This window comes from Prosopis cineraria, unplaced genomic scaffold (genome assembly GCF_029017545.1).
Source record: "Prosopis cineraria cultivar Desert tree isolate PC_DT_omini unplaced genomic scaffold, ASM2901754v1 PC8, whole genome shotgun sequence".
In the NCBI taxonomy this organism is placed as follows: domain Eukaryota; kingdom Viridiplantae; phylum Streptophyta; class Magnoliopsida; order Fabales; family Fabaceae; genus Prosopis; species Prosopis cineraria.
In genome coordinates, this window is record NW_026555339.1 from 5,591,842 (window position 1) to 5,608,277 (window position 16,436).

The following is a 16,436-nucleotide window of genomic DNA, read 5'->3' on the forward strand; positions in this document are numbered from 1 at the left end:
AAATCAAGTATACGCTTGTATAAAACGTTTGTTATGCTTATATTACTAGTTAAGTGAATTATCCCGTGGATACATTAAAAGTGTGAAATAAAATTATTAAATTATCAAAACAATATTCATGTAAATTTTGTTTTTGTCAATTTTTAATCTTAACATTGGGCCTCTTATTACCAAACTAGTTGGGCCTATCTTTGCACAAGCTACATAAAGCCCACTTTCTCTTCGCTCCCTTCCCCATAGGCCGAAACTAAGGAGAGTGTAGGATTATCATCGAGTCGCAGCTTCGCCCATGGCTCGTAAGCGCTTGCAGGAGGCCGAGAAAGGTACCTTTACATATATATGCAGACAATTAAAGCTTCAGCTTTAGAAACTCTGAATTGAACCGCTCGTATCTTTTCCGCCTTTTTATTATACAGAGCGTAAAATTTCAGGCTGGAGAATTTCAGAGCTTTCGTTCTTCGAATTAGATTATTTGATTCATTTTTCTTCCAATACTGGATTTCAGCTGTTGAATTCAAGGAATACCTAGAAATAACATAAATTAAAACTAGCTTCAGAAACTCTGGATTAAAACATTCGTATTCTCCTAGATCTGAAATGCTTACCAGATGTTTGATGAAATGTCTAGTACAAACAAAACTTTATGGGGCCAACGTTTTGATACATTTTGTAACACACAGGATTTCAGCTGGAGAAGTTTTTGAAGAAAATAGGAGTAGGGAAAGATGATCGGTACTTCTGGAAACAGGTGGGGAAGGCACTGCTGTGCACGTACGCCATAGTAGGTGCAGTGTGGGTGTACAATGAAACGTCACCGTTGGGTTGGTGGACACTGAAGCCACGGCCAAAGGAGGAGCGGGAGCTAGCCCACCTGTACGAACGGCGGGAGTTCCCCTACCCCGGCGATGAAGAAGCCATGAAAGAGTTTGTTGCCAAGGGAGGGATGATTGGGACCACCATTGGCCCAAAAGGCTTCGTTGAGACTGATAAGGACGCGTTCAATTACCAGAAGGAGTTGCAGAACAAGAAGTTTGAGCAAGAAGCTCACAAGCTGTGGTTGAGGATGAGGAATGAGGTCATCGCAGAGCTTCAAGAGAAGGGCTTTGATGTGGAATGACTCGCATGGGGCGGATGAACATGACAAAAGTCGTTTCTCAGTTTGAAGAGTGCAGGGAATGTAATCAGCTTCTATTCTAATTTCTACAAGGCCGTCATAAATATGTGCACGGATTGTGTGGCCAATCATGTTTTTACATGATCTTTCGTTTAAGTTCGGAACACTTGTTTTGTGAAAGATTTCATTAACTTTTAACACTTTTAAAGTGCAACAAGGATTTATGTATGGAAGAATCACATTTAAAAATTACATAAGTAAATTATTCACAACTAAAAATTAACAATAAATTTTATTTATAGAAAAATAAATTATATTTTCATTTTAACAATTCATTTTGCGTTGATTTTTATTTGTAAATAACTTTTTTTTGAGTGAAGAGTGCAGAGAATTTAATCAGCTTCTATTCTAATTTCTATGAGGCCTTCATAAATATGTGGACAGATTGTGTGGCCAGTCATTTTAACAATTCATTTTGTGTTGATTTTTATTTGTAAATAAATTTTTTGAGTGATAAGTCTAATGTGCATATATGTATATATAATGCAATTTTTAGTCCATTTTAATGTTTCAGAATTCAAGCCATGGGAGGTTGCGGGTACATGTTCGTTGCTTCACCCCGCAAGTATTTTGTCAAATCCACGTCACTACAGTACGGGTTAAAGATTGCTCAGTTTTTGGGTAAATGAGTTGATGAGTGCCAATTTTGGTGCTCTCACCACGCAACCATGAGTTTAGGAATTTGATAAATACAACAAATTTTAATAAGCGGACCAATTTTAAAAGAAAAGTAGGACCCATAGAAGAGTAAAAAAGAAAATAAAAGCAAAACAAAATGACAAAACGTAGAAGGAATGGTGAACAGTACACCATCTAATTTACTAGAGAAAAGATTATTGTGGATTCTATGGAGTTTTGATGAATAATCATCAAGTTTTGTTGTTACATCGTATGGTTATTTGGTGTTTGGGCCTTGCCCGGCAAGGAGAAAAAGGTTTCAAATCAGTGATGGAATGACAGAAAATTTGACATGCGAAGAAGGAATCTTTTCGCATCTTTTAACAGTACATTGCCAGATGAAACCTAATCAGAGCTGCACTTCAATTACTTGGATGACGAGCAGCAATACAAAATTAACTTAAGAAAATTAGACGTACATCACGCATATTAGATGAAATTTAATGTAGATTGTGCTATTTATGAGTATGATTTTTTTAACTTAAATATCTAAGACAATGCAGTAGGTATTGATCAGTTGATTTGGAAGGCCCTATGCTTTAATAAAAAGCCTTTTCATAAGTCAGATAGTTTCTTTTTTAAAAAAATTTTTTTTCAGGTCAGAAAGTTTTTTTTCCCCCCAATGCCAAGCTAACCAACGGTCACTACGTTGAAATTTACAAACACTTCAACAAGAACACGAGAAGAGCGTCCACTTGATGAATAATTTATTAGATTTTGTGAACTTAAATACAATGACGCCAGGAATGAGAATTTGAATGAGGACGCGAAGCTCTCCATTTCTTCAATACTCAATTTTTTTGTTTTTATTTGGCTATTTAGATAAGTCAAATTTAAGCATCCTCAGACTTAAATTAAAAATAACATTTTTAGAAGTGTTTTCTATATTCACACGAATACAATCCAAACTCCTTTTACTAGGGTCAACTGGTTGGTAGCTTATTTACTATTCTTGTTCTACTTATTTCCTCTTTTCTTTTCCAATTTTTTAATACTCTTAGAAACATTTGACAAGCTTTTACCTCGCAGAAGATCCAAAACTTTTGATGAGATGTAAATCAAAAAGCTTCTTCTGTACAACTTGCAGCAACTAAAAATCTCCATTATTAGAACAGAACAAGGAGAAAAAGTCAACAAGAGACACGTGCAGACAGTCAGTGAAGAGTGAACAACATAGGAAGACGGAAGAGACACAAGCAAATAGTCAGAGAACCACATAGAAAGAAGCATAATGCTACTTCCCTAACACGTTAGTTCACAAGTCACAAGATAACATCAAGCCACTGCAGGTCATATGATCACTGCACCGGCCAATTTCAAAGGCCCCATGGACACTGTATCATATGTGATCAACTTTATGGCCAATAATTGAATCATTAATTTGACCCCAACATGGTGCAACCACATGACAGACACATTCAGTGGCCACATTCACAGAAACATTATCCCATACATTCACAGGTGACTTTACCAGAAGTGCAGAACAGAAAGATCAAGCTAACCATGCCAGAAATTAAATTGAGCTACACTTGCCTGTCTTAGTTGCCATATTTACACTAAAACCCGAGCAGCTTATGAATTGAAAAAGACAGGGATGTTTGAACTGAACAAAACTAAGCAATTCAATGGAGAAAAACTAAATTGTTCAATTGGCATCAATGGTTTCAAGCCAATCAGCTAAGAGGAAACTACAGAACTTACTAACCCTATATATCAATAATGCAGTTGACATAGACTGCAAGACCAAGAGAAGAGAAATAATCAAGGTACCGGCAGCCAGCAGTACCACCTTGGATTTTAGATTTGAAAAAGCAACAGCCACACAAAAAGATGGGCTAGAAACAGAAGCAGGTAAAAGCCGTAGGTCTTTCTTTTCCTCCTATGCAAATCCTGCTTCTGTACAAGCAGAAATTTAGTGTCATCCCAAATATGCAATACCAAAAAGTGTAACATGCAAAATGAATAGTTTTGGAGGCTTCACTTCAACAAGAAAGCGTCCATTAATGGTACGGATGATGACATGCTAAAAATTTGCAAACCATTTCCCTGCCTGCTAGCCCCCTTTTCCAGTCAACACTACGCAGATTCAATCGTGGCAGAAAAGGAAGGACATGACGCCCAAATATCAATGCAGCCTAGAGACAGAATATGATGCTTTGTACGCCTGTTTGATTTACATGATGCGGCAGGGACAATGATATTTATTAAAGGAAGGTATTAGCAGCATTAAATCCTCATAAGATTCAAGCTACACATGCAAACTACGTATATAAATTCAGTAAGTTGGGAGAAAGGGTATCCAATGAACTGCTTTTTTTATTAATGAGACATAGAAATTGACTACTTTACAATTCAGCGCTAGTTAATCAATTATCAATTAACTAAGAGAAAATATAACTTTAAATTCATATACTTTGCTTAAGTTTTATTATAGGTTCCTGTACTTTTTTTTAGTGAATGCTGAAAACTAAAAGTGTAAGAACTTAGAATATCTAAAAAAAAGGTGCAGGGACCTATAACAAAATTCAAGTAAAGTACATGAATTTAAAATTATATTTTGCTATTAATTAATATAAAATCTATAGCAAATCATATTATTCATAAGCCATCAACATTGTGCCTCACCTTAGATTCTGTGAAACGCATGGGAAAACTGTGTCTAGTTGAATAGATATCCTGAACTTCTCAATAACCATATATCTTCAACATTAGGAAACAGGAACTGTCCAGTGTCCACACCATTTTAGTTCAAGAATAAACAGGAGTTACAGCATAGTTTTTACCTATTAAAGAATCTTATATTCAAGATAACCAGAGAAGGTACAGATTTAAAGAAAAACGTGAGTTTCTCAATTTCAACCTGATATAACAAGCAGTGGAGCATTGGCCCGGGGGGGGGGGGCCGGCCCAGAAACTGGAAACAATAGCTTTCTCTCTAAAATATGACCCCTCACATTCATGAAAGAAATAAGTTGTCTTTCTCACTAGATCTAGTGACAATAAACTTGAGACATCACATCACTACAAAAGATAAAACCATGGGAAAACGTCTGCTAACAATATAAAGAACTGAGTTGAGTCTTTCTTACTAGATCTAGTGACAATAACTTGAGACAGAACATCACTGCAAAAGATAAAACCACGGAAAAATGTCTGCTAGCAATATACGTCAGGTGATTACATTAAGTGCTGCAATTATGATATTTCCTATGTCAACAACTCTATTTAAATAATACTTTATTTCTGCCACCAACATCATATGAAATTTTCTCATTAGAATCTAACAATGTTATGTAATTGTACTTTATCTCCTGAACAACGACAATTACATTATATATGCTTTTACAACCAGATATACTTGCAAAAGTTAACAAAGCTTCACAAGACACTTCTGGTTGTTGGGTGCAAATCCTTTATGCTACTCTTTACAGACTTGCTTCGCCTGTAGCTCTTCAATGGTGTCAAGTAGAACCTCAACAAGCCAGTATCAGCATTATTTGGCGAATACCTAGCACTCCGGTTCCTTTGAAGCATAAAGTCTTGTCTTCCATTCAAAACGTTGCTTTTGGTCTCAGGAGCCCCCAAGCTATTGACCAAACCAGCCATTCTACAGGGGTTTCTACAGCTAACACTATAACTTCGAATAAGCTTTTGACTAACTGATTCACTTGCTTGTCCATTAACTACCCTCCTCAGCTTTTGCCAAGAATCTGTGATCGGCTTATTAACCACCTCTCCAGCACCATACTCTTCTTCTAACCTTTGTTCCTTCTTCTTCTGTACTAGGCCCAACTTATTCCACATCTTGCGCCAGTTTGGGAGCTTCCTGGAGGCCCTTTGGTTAACACCGGTAGTGGCATCAGAAGCATCCTCAGAAGTAGATCCCAGTACAGAATCGGTTTGAACATTATTCGGAGATTTCAAACCCCTCTCCATCAGTTCTTTCTCTGTGATCAGCAACTTCGCCCCGTAGAATAACTCTGTGGTAGCAGGAGATACTTTGGCATTGGATATCAGTTTTAATTCATCAACTTCTGGTATAGCTGGTTTCCTAAGAGAGCTTGATCTGTCAAAACTCCTTCTGCGTTGCTGCCACGACAAAGAATCTGAATAATAATCTTTGGTCTGAGCTGATCCACCAGGATTTGGCTCTCCAGCACTTTCCAGATTCACTTTCTCTTCATTTGAAACTCTGTTTTCAATCACATTAACAGAAACATTAGTATCCTCCACAACCGATATCATTGGTGAAAGCCTAGGACATGCCTTCCCAATTAAACATCCGTCCCAAGAAGCTCGAGGCATATCAAGAGAAATCCGCGAATCATCCACAGACACTCTACCTACATCAAGTGACAACCTTGGATCAGTATCACAAGATCTCCTCCCCAACCCATATTCGCCAACCTCAGATTGAGTCTCCCTCAATCTTCTGTTTCTCGGCTTCTCAACCTTCAGTGCTGTCAAACCAACGCCTGCATTATGATCAGTGCCATTGTGTTTCTTCATCTTCTGCTTCCGCCTCCATTTCCTCAGTTTCTTGCTAAACGCCGAAGCTGCCTCCCAGAAACTGCCAGCAATATCTCTAAAATCTCTCCCTGCATTCTTCCCTCTCTGTAATTCAAGATCTATAAATTCTTTCATCGTCTTCGTCTCCTCCTCGTCATCAACTTCATCTCCTCTATCGGCAGCACAAATAAAACTATCCCCACAAACCCTAACTGCTTCATTCACATCCCCAATCTGCTCCTCCTCTCGTATTTCATAACTCAAACTTCCCAATTCCACCTCAAACTTCCGATTCAGACACTTCTTCTCGTCATCGAGATTAAAGAGATCCCACAGCGTGCTCCGGGCCCGAACCTCACAGGACCTCCGACGAGGCTCCGAAATGGCAGAGGCAAAGGCCGCGAGGCCGCCGCCGGAGCAAGATTTGGTGCGACGGAGCTCAGCTGCAAGATGAACCTCTTGGCCAGAGGACTCAATGCCGGCAAGTCGTTCCCGGAGACAGGAGGCGCAGAAGCCGGTGACGGGCCTGGCGGGATGGCGGTGGCAGCTGGAGAGACGGTGAGGTTTGGAAGTAGTCATGGCTGAAAGGGGAAGATTTGTAGAAGAATAAAGGGTGAGAGCATGATAGAGGAAGAAGGCAAGTGGAAGACAAGATGAGTAGAGAGAGAGAGAGAGAGTACAGTGGGACTCTGTGTGGGAAGGAGTGAAGCGAGAAAGTGGCGATGAAATTGCGGATGAAGGGAACCTTTGTTAAACCTCCCAGGCTCCCACCCTGCCTGCCATAGCATTTTTCACTGCCAGTCATTTCTATTAATTCAACACTTTTAACAACATTAATACTAATTTAGTTCTTAATTGACTGACGATGACGTAACCTTGAAGCCCCTATTTTTAACTTAGAAAAATACAACGTCAGTTTTGGAAATTTATTTTCTGTCAAGCATACGAATCAATCAATATACTAGATTATTACTCTCTTTTCTTATTAATTTATACTCTTAGTTTCATTTATAAAATACTTTCATCATATTTTATTAAAATTAAAAAAATTTAAATTTTATTAACTTTATTTAAAATTTTAATAATTTTTAACTTGATTTTTATTAAATATAAATTTTTAAATTTTTAAAATAATGCAAGTTAATATTAAAATAATCATAATAAACAAGACTTTATTTTTTTTAAAAAAATATTTTATGCTTTTAGAGTGTGTGTTTGGATAGCAAAAATAATGATTTTTAACCCAAAAAATTGATTCTCTACAAAATTATCCAAACACCCATTTTTCTTCTTAATCAATTTTTGAGTCAAAAATTAATTATTTTCAAAAGCTGTGAATTAGAGCTTGTGGCAAAAGCTTGTCGAAAAATGTTGAAAAAAAATATAAAGACAGGTCCAAAAAAAATTACAAAAAAATATATAACTTAATAAAAATAAAATTAAACTTTCTTCTTTTCTCTTATTTTTCTTAATAAAATTTAAACCTTGTATTTTTAAAAAATTAATATTTAATATTTAAGAATTAAATTATACAATAATTTATATAGATAAAATTAATTCTGATTAAATTATTTAAATATTTTTAATTCTACTAAAATTAATTTTAAAAAAATAATATCTAAATAGATTACGTTATAACATAATTAATTATAATTAAAATTTATTATTTAATTAATTATTTTTATAATATATTATATCTAACTAAAATACAAACGGGCACAGCATTGTTGCACTCATCAGCACTCATCAATTAATTTTGATTCATCAGTAAACTATGTACAGTAAAATACTTATTCAAGCGTGTTTTATTTATTTTTTCAATTTTTCAAACTTAAATTTAAAATTATTTATATTTTTTAATATATATTCATCATAAACCATAAATCATAAATTTAAGAATAAATAAACAAGTAAATACTTACTCTTTTTTTTAAAAAAAACATGATTATTGATCCTCAAAGTTTCATCAAATTTTATTTTTAGTTTCAATAATTTTTTTAATATTTTTAATTTCTATAATTTTAAAAAAGTTGGGTAACCTTTATTTTTTAGGTCCTTATAATTTTTATTTTTTAATATTTTTAGTCTTTATAAGAATTAAAAAAACTACCAAGACTAAAAGTAAATCCAATAAAATAATAAAAACTAAAAATTATGCATAAATTCAAACTGTTGCAATACTCCCTTTGTTTTTTATTATTAAATAAACTATCACTATTGAGTTGTATTTTTTTATAAGCAAAATCACTCATTTTAATAAACATTTATTATTTTTTTAAATTACTCTTTATAATTTATATTAATAAAAAATAATTAATTTATGATTATATTAATTAACACAAAGTATTTTAGTTTATTTTTTTATTTTTAAATATAATTATTATAATTAATTAACTTTCTTAAATTATATGGTATTATTTTTTTAATATATATAGAAAGTCCCTCCTATTGCACTTGCGCTTTATTTTGCATTTTATACACAAGAGTACAAGACCTCGGTATCATGTACCATCGCGCTTAGGGAAGCACAAGGTCATTCCAATATTTTTTAAGAAAATAAACAATTAGTTTTTGTAATGAAATTTACTCTTTCAATTTTTTTATAAATCATTTTTATTAATTTTATCAACATTAATACAAAAAAAAATACTCTCTTTGTTAAAAAAATATAAAGTATTTTTAATTTTTTTGAGGTGTAATCATTGTCTTTTTTAAAAGTGTCCTTATTTATAATAATTTTATATTTATTGTAGGGTATTTAATAGAGGTAAATATAAAATAATAGAGCTAGTTGAAAAGTTGATAACTACTTCATTGAAGGTAAAATTCGATTAAAAATATCTTATATTTTTAAATAGAAAAAGTACAATGAATAAAAGTGTATAGAATTTCAATTATGTCCCTATATAATAAATTTAAAAAGTAATGTTATGTTACTTTTTTTTTTTATACAAGATAATTTTAGAAAGTCACATTGTAATTTGTAAATGAAATTAAATATATCTTTTAGAATGCATTTTATGAATGGAATCAGGGGGAGTATTATTTAATGAGTTATAAATTATTTTTAACAATAGTTTGACTTTATTATTATTTGGAACTAAAAAAATTTATTTTTTTATTTTTTATTATTCATAAACATCTCCTTATAATAATAAGAGGACAATAGGAATATCCTCCTATTATTATGGTTAAAGCCTAGACCTTATAGGTTTTTTTTTTTCTTTTTGCCAAAAAAATAACAAAACCAGTATTTTTTTATTTTTATTTTGGGATAAAAGAGAAATTTAAAAAAAAAAAAAAACAGAAAGCTAAAGCAACAAAACAAAAGGTAAACCAAGTCGCATGGCTCGAGTGGAGAAAAGTGACAAGCATGTCAGCAAGCAGCGGATAAAATCCCGGAGGAAGACTGAAGGCATGCTTAGCCAGGTAATCTGCATCGTTCAGCATCTCTCCATCAACTTTGATTAAATCAACCTGCCATTCTCATTGAATCAGATTCTTAACATCCTCACTGATGTTGTAGTCTTCATGAAGGGGGTTAATCCGGTTTTCTATCAGAGCAATAGCATCGGCACAATCATTCTTGATCAATATTATTCGTTCGTAACCTCTTTCCCACGAGCAATTTTCAATCCCGTGTAACCAGCCTACAATTCTGCGCTTCCCAAGGAGTATGAAGGCCTCCACATTCTCTCTCAATCGCTTGATGAGAATTCCCCCACTTCCCAAGGCATTACTTCTGCTTGAATAGGCACCATCAACCAGAATTTCTACTCCATAATCTGCCTACTAGAGAAAATCTTCCCTATCAGAATTTGCTACTCCATGAATATTCACCATATTCAATTTGCCCCTACCCTGATTCGCACACAATAGAATACCACTTGCTTGAGCAATCACAGTCTCAACACCCCACATTTTTCGCTAAAAAAATCCTAGCATCCCTACGTCGCCACAATAGCCAACAGATTGTAGCAATCAACTCACCCCACTGATCAGTGGTGCTTCAGCAGCACTCCTCCTCAAATTACGAGACCACCATTTCACGAGTGCATTATATTAGGCTGAAGCACTCCCATCCAAACATTACGCTACGCGTTTCAGACTCTGTCTTCGACCTCAGCCCCACACGTATCAGAGCCAGAGGTTGTACCCAAATTTCTCTCATATCTAGACTTATTGGTAACAAGTCTATCATGGAGAGCAGCCCAAGAAAAAGTCTTACGGACATCTTTGAGGTATCTTCGGTTTCCAAATTCTATTCCAGATAGGGTCATGACCATGATCATTTCCATCAAGCAAATCATAAGCCCATTTAATTGTAAATTTTCCGTTCTTCTCGGCTTTCCATCGGACAACCCATTACCATCCCTATTACAAATCTTCTCTTATCCCTTCTCCACATTCTCCCAGTTACTTCGAATACCATGCCATAAAGGGGACCTGACCCTGCACGAGATTTCCCAATAGATGGCAAGCTGGCAACAAATCGCTGCCACATTTATATTTACTTTTTATTACTTGAGCCCATGGTGAATCCTTTTTCTCAATTAATCCTCATCCAGCTTTCATCTCAAGAGCCTTATTTTGCAAATTCTAATCTTAAGAAAATATAACTCATGTTCGTATAATTTATGAATCATAATCTATTTTTGTGATTTATAATACAAACAGTGTAAAACTTTTTATGAACATAACGTGCAAAAAATGAATTATTAGTATCATTATTATTTTTACCGGACAAAAAAAATTAATGCAATTTCACATGAATGAGACTCATGAGTAGTGTTCTTGTGCGTTCTCACTTTTCATCTTTTTCTTCTTCTTCTTTCTACTTTAAAGTCTCCGTATTATTTACTTTTTATCCTTTGGCCAATAATGATCTATATTATTCACAAACAATATATTTTGATAACATTTTCGTACTTATTTATGGGTCCTTTTTTTCCCAACTACTTATATATGGATTCATGGCTTCATGATGATAATCTCAACTTTGTATGGATGCATTGATTCGGTATGCCCTTGTCATAAAAGAAATTATCATATATTTATTATTTTTTATAAACAAAGTTATAAAATCCAAGAAATATTTATCATAATTTTCTAAATTCCTTATCATAAAATTAAAGTTTATTTTTGAGACGAACTCAATTCTTTTATATGTTAAAGATTAATTATAAGAATATTTTAATCTAATTTTTAATTTTTAATTTAATTATTATATTTAATCAATTTTTTAAATTACATGAGTTGGTTAGAAAAAGCAATTGGTTGACAGTAGGCCGTGACATGGAATAAATTTTATATTTTTAGATAATATTAATATTAAAATATTAATTGATTTTACTTTTTTGAAAAAAAACAGTACGAGGTGTTGTTCGGAAGTTTGTGGGTAACTAGAGCTCGCCAACTGGACCCTCCCGATGTTGAAAAAATCCACTGCTTTGCTACATCACTGTTTCCGCGCGCCGCCCGATGTCCTCCGTCCTCCCTCCCTCTGCTTCCTTACCCAAGGGAGCAATCGACCCGAAACCCATCCGACGCTCACGAATCCATACCAGACCCACCTCCCTTCAATCACCAAACCTTCATCTCGTCTCTTTGAGTTTCTTCGTACACAAAAACCCCAACTCGTTTTTCACACACAATATTCAATCTTGGAATGCCTCCACTGCTTTCCGCCGCGTTCTTTCTCTTCCCCGACCTAAGGTGTCGTCCGAAGATGCCCAATTCAACTCGATTCCTGGGGACAAGCAGGTTCCGCATCGGCAGCAGCCGAATTTCGCTGAGTTCATCACTTCGGAGAGAGTCAAGTGGTGGCGATGCTTGCTTTAGCTCTGGCGCTTTGCAATGCTGATCGTGTAGTTATGTCGGTGGCCATCGTGCCTTTGTCGCTTGCTAACGGGTGGAGCCGCTCGTTCTCTGGAATTGTTCAGGTGCGTTTCAAATACTTGAAGAATTGCCTGTGAGAGTTTCCGCTACTGCGTATTTATTGTTTTACTGATACTTATGGACAGTCAGCTTTCCTGTGGGGCTATCTGGTTTCACCTATAGCCGGAGGAGTATTAGTGGATAACTTTGGTGGCAAAGTGGTCATGGCCTGGGGTGTGGCTCTGTGGTCGCTGGCTACTTTTCTTACTCCGTGGGCTGCAGAGACTTCCTTGTGGGCACTGCTTGCCGTTCGTGCTTTGCTTGGCATGGCGGAAGGAGTGGCTCTTCCTTCCATGAATAACATGGTGGCGAGGTATTGGCTATTGATTGTTTACAAAGTTCGTTTTGGGATGATCACTGGGATGACTGTTTCAATGGATATGACAATGACATGACTCTTTGGTTATTATTGTTACTGAATTTATAAGAAGTTGCTGAAGCAACAATGCTGAATTGGGGAATAATGACTGGTTTCATTCTCCCTTTAGGTGGTTTCCTCAAACAGAAAGGTCAAGAGCTGTTGGAATTGCAATGGCTGGGTTTCAGATTGGGTCTGCAATAGGGCTTACGCTTTCCCCAATCCTTATGTCAAAAGGTGGTATATTTGGACCATTTGTAATTTTTGGATTGTCAGGGTTTCTTTGGGTTCTGGTGTGGTTATCAGCAACATCAAGCACTCCAGATCGAAGTCCTCAGATATCAAAATATGAGTTGGAGTATATATTGAATAAAAGGAAAAAATCCTTTGCTGTGGAGACAATAAAACCTAGTGGAAGTAAAGTTAAAGTGAGCCCACCTTTCAGGCGCTTGCTTTCAAAGCTACCAACATGGGCCTTGCTTGTTGCAAATGGCATGCACAGCTGGGTAATGCTTCACATCCATAGTATTTGCTTAATAACAGCGTCTTGCTTATAATGTTCTTAATTAGAGCTTACAATCATTTGAATTGACATGTAATTTCCTAGTGCCATATCCCAGCAGGATTAACTGATCTTACCTCTTAGGCTATGTTTGATACAAGATAAAGAGAGATAGGGAAAGGGAAAGGGTGATGGAGAGTGTTTTTTTCCCCTTGTGTTTGGCGTTAAGCAAGCCTTTTTCCTTGGGAACATCATATTCCCTTGTTTAAGGAAGAGTGCTTTCCCACTCATAAACTACTGGAAAGCCCCTTTCCCTTTCTAATTCATTTATACCAACTTATAAAACATATTGATTTCCTTCCTTTTCCTCTCCTACCAAACATGATTCGTGTCCTTTCCAGCAGACCTCTTTCCCTTGCCCTATCCATTTCCCACTTTCTTTACTAGGAACTCTTCCTACCAAAAATGTGGCCTTAAAGTAATCTTTACTTCTGTTTCCATTCCCAGCTACCCACTTAATTACCAGTGAAGAATAATCTAACAGAATCTTTTATAAAAAAATGTATACTATGATGACGAGGCCAGTTGGCCAATAAAGACTTGTATATTAGTGCAGGGCATCAATGTTGAAACTTGAAAGAACTGTCTGCAAGATGATATCATGCCTTATTGTAATTATTCTTTTATCAAAATTACTTTGTCCTTTTCAAAATTTGATATTATTTTTCCTATTTCACAGGGATTTTTTGTTTTTCTTTCCTGGATGCCCATATACTTCAGCTCAGTAAGTCTCATTATATGTAGGATTGTTGATTTTTTCTGTTAAGCATGCATAAAATTATGCTGGAATGAATATTTTATGGACTGTTAATGCATGATTGTTGATCACAGGTATATCGTGTGGATCTCAGACATGCAGCATGGTTTAGTGCTGTTCCATGGGTTCTGATGGCTATCATGAATTACGTGGCTGGCTTTTGGGCAGATATGATGATACAAAGTGGTCTAAGTGTCACTTTGACTCGCAAGATCATGCAAGTAAGTAGAATATAGCATAGAGGTTTATTAAATTTTATTTAGTATGAAGTGAATTTATCAAATGAGATGTAGAGGATCTTGAAATTTACAAGTGTGATAATTTATTCCTGAGTTAGCTTATACCATGGGCATGCTGAGCTGGGAAAACTTTTCTGGTTCCCTTTTCTTTTTCCTCTTTACATTTGTTAATTTTCAATCTTCCCAATGTATATCAGTTTATATGGACCATGCTTCTTGTGTTTTGTCACTGCAGTCCATTGGCTTTGTTGGTCCTGGAATATGTCTCATCAGTTTGGTAACGGCCAAAATTCCATCAATTGCTTCTGCCTGGCTTACTTTAGCATTTGGCTTGAAATCTTTCAGCCACTTTGGTTTCCTAGTGAACATTCAGGTTTTTATTTTCTATATTATGAAAATACATTGTTTTTAGGTACCATAGTCTTCTCACTCCAACCTAATATTCTCTTCCTTCACATTATAGGAGATTGCACCACAATATTCTGGCGTTCTACACGGTAAGATTTTGTCATTATCCTATAAGATGACATTTCATGATTTTTTTTAATCAGTATATACCTTTAAAATGGTTTATAGCCTGAACTTTGTGATCTTGGAGGAGTTCAAATAAAAATTGTCCTGGCAATCCAGAATAATATGTTGTAAACGAGGGTTTTCTGATCTTTTTTCTAGGAATGGCACTCACTGCTGGAACATTGGCTGCTATAATTGGCACAGTTGGAACTGGTTTTTTTGTTGATATTATTGGGTCTTTCCAAGGATTTCTTTGCTTACATCACTCCTTTATTTTCTTTCTGCTCTTTTCTACAACCTCTTCTCTACTGGGGATAAAGTAATTTTTGATGAACCTGGTGAGTATAATATCTTATTCGATTTATCTTAAACTTGCATTATTTTCTGGATTTTTCTTAGTCAGGGAGTGCTGCCGTGTTATTTCTAGAGATTTTACTTACAAAATCGATGACAAACTTATTTGTGAGCCTAATCCATGAATAATATGGCAGGCACTGTCAATACAAATAATCTCTCTTATTCCCTAGCATTGGGAAAAAATAATAGGGAACAGAGTAGTGCTCGACAATGGTTTTTCCAACGGCTGAATATTAAATCCTTAAGATATATCATAATGGATTTTTGTTTTTAGGCGTGACCAGTAATGGCCTCTTGTAAATTGCTGACGAATTGTGTCTAAACTCTCTTTGAACAGTCGTTTGATGTATATGGAACTGCTACGCTTACAGTACAGTGTCTTGTGTACAAAGGAGTACAAGAATCTTGTCGTGTGGAAGAAGCTGACCTATTGTCGTTTGTAAATTCAATGCCTTGTATATCATCTATCTGGGGTCCTCTGGTCCTCTGCTTCAGGTGCATCTGGAGTACAAGGGTTTCCCTGATATGGAGAATATATTGAAGTGACCAAGCAAAAAGAGAAAGGAAAGAAGAAAGAAAGTGTAGAAGATGATAATGGTGCTGAGTTGGTTTGCTTGGCTGAAGGATTTTAGTTACAAATGAATCAGCAAGTCGATAAAGAGATGGTGGATCATGATAAGTTGCGCAAGCAACTTGTTAGTTGCCTAATCCTTTTACAAGAAAGAAGAGAGAACTTTTACGTTAAACTTAGAAGCTAATAATCCAAATTCTAATAAAAATAAATAAATTTAAGGAGAAAACAGATTTGCAAATGTATTTAATCGGAAGGTGATTGTTTTGTTTCTTTTTATGCCCAGCTTCAATCTCAACCTTTCAGCATTTATATGGTAAGTGTATAATGTGTTGTGCTAGTTTTTACATGTAGATTTTATTCATGATACCAAAGGGCCCTTTTTCTATCTACAAATTCATCCAATGTAAATATTGTATCTAGAATGGGAACATTAATACTTAATAGTATGGGAATGAAATACAAATTATAGTTGAGCCTAATTAAAGGGATTGTGTTTTTATAACTTGGCAAATAGGGTTTGAATCTTTAAGAGAGAGATTTAAAAAATATCAGTGAGTAATAAAAAAAAAGTAAAAATGAAAAGGAAATATGTATTAAAAGATGTTTGGTATTGTAAGAACGGAAACAAAATATTTTACTCAATAATGTGTGGTAGAATGCATAAAAAAAAAAAGGACTGGGATAGATACACACGAGGCAAATATTTGGGCTATACAATTTTTTCTTTTTTCTTTTTTTTTAATGAAGTGTATTCCCCACAGATGAGTGGAAGACAAAA

At 35.1% G+C, this 16,436-nt stretch overlaps 3 protein-coding genes across 3 annotated transcripts; 2 read left to right on the forward strand and 1 right to left on the reverse strand.

Annotated features, from left to right (window-relative positions):
• The first annotated feature begins 210 nt into the window (after positions 1 to 210).
• On the forward strand, positions 211 to 1,342 carry LOC129318965 (uncharacterized). The gene is made up of 2 exons (XM_054963983.1): positions 211 to 323; positions 681 to 1,342. Exons 1-2 carry the CDS (start codon positions 290 to 292, stop codon positions 1,115 to 1,117), a joined length of 471 nt encoding a protein of 156 aa, XP_054819958.1. The 5' UTR covers positions 211 to 289; the 3' UTR covers positions 1,118 to 1,342.
• Positions 1,343 to 4,903: 3,561 nt separating this feature from the next.
• On the reverse strand, positions 4,904 to 7,111 carry LOC129318443 (protein OCTOPUS-like). Its single transcript, XM_054963203.1, has one exon. The coding sequence runs from the start codon at positions 6,938 to 6,940 to the stop codon at positions 5,231 to 5,233; it is 1,710 nt and encodes a 569-aa protein (XP_054819178.1). The 5' UTR covers positions 6,941 to 7,111; the 3' UTR covers positions 4,904 to 5,230.
• A 4,655-nt stretch (positions 7,112 to 11,766) lies between these two features.
• Positions 11,767 to 15,995, forward strand: LOC129319091 (probable anion transporter 4, chloroplastic). The gene is given in 10 exon segments (XM_054964135.1): positions 11,767 to 12,179; positions 12,182 to 12,303; positions 12,385 to 12,611; positions 12,787 to 13,162; positions 13,898 to 13,942; positions 14,050 to 14,196; positions 14,450 to 14,587; positions 14,678 to 14,711; positions 14,887 to 15,065; positions 15,422 to 15,995. Coding segments are annotated over 9 exon segments (1,590 nt in total). The 5' UTR covers positions 11,767 to 11,842; the 3' UTR covers positions 15,051 to 15,065; positions 15,422 to 15,995.
• The last annotated feature ends 441 nt before the right edge of the window (positions 15,996 to 16,436 follow it).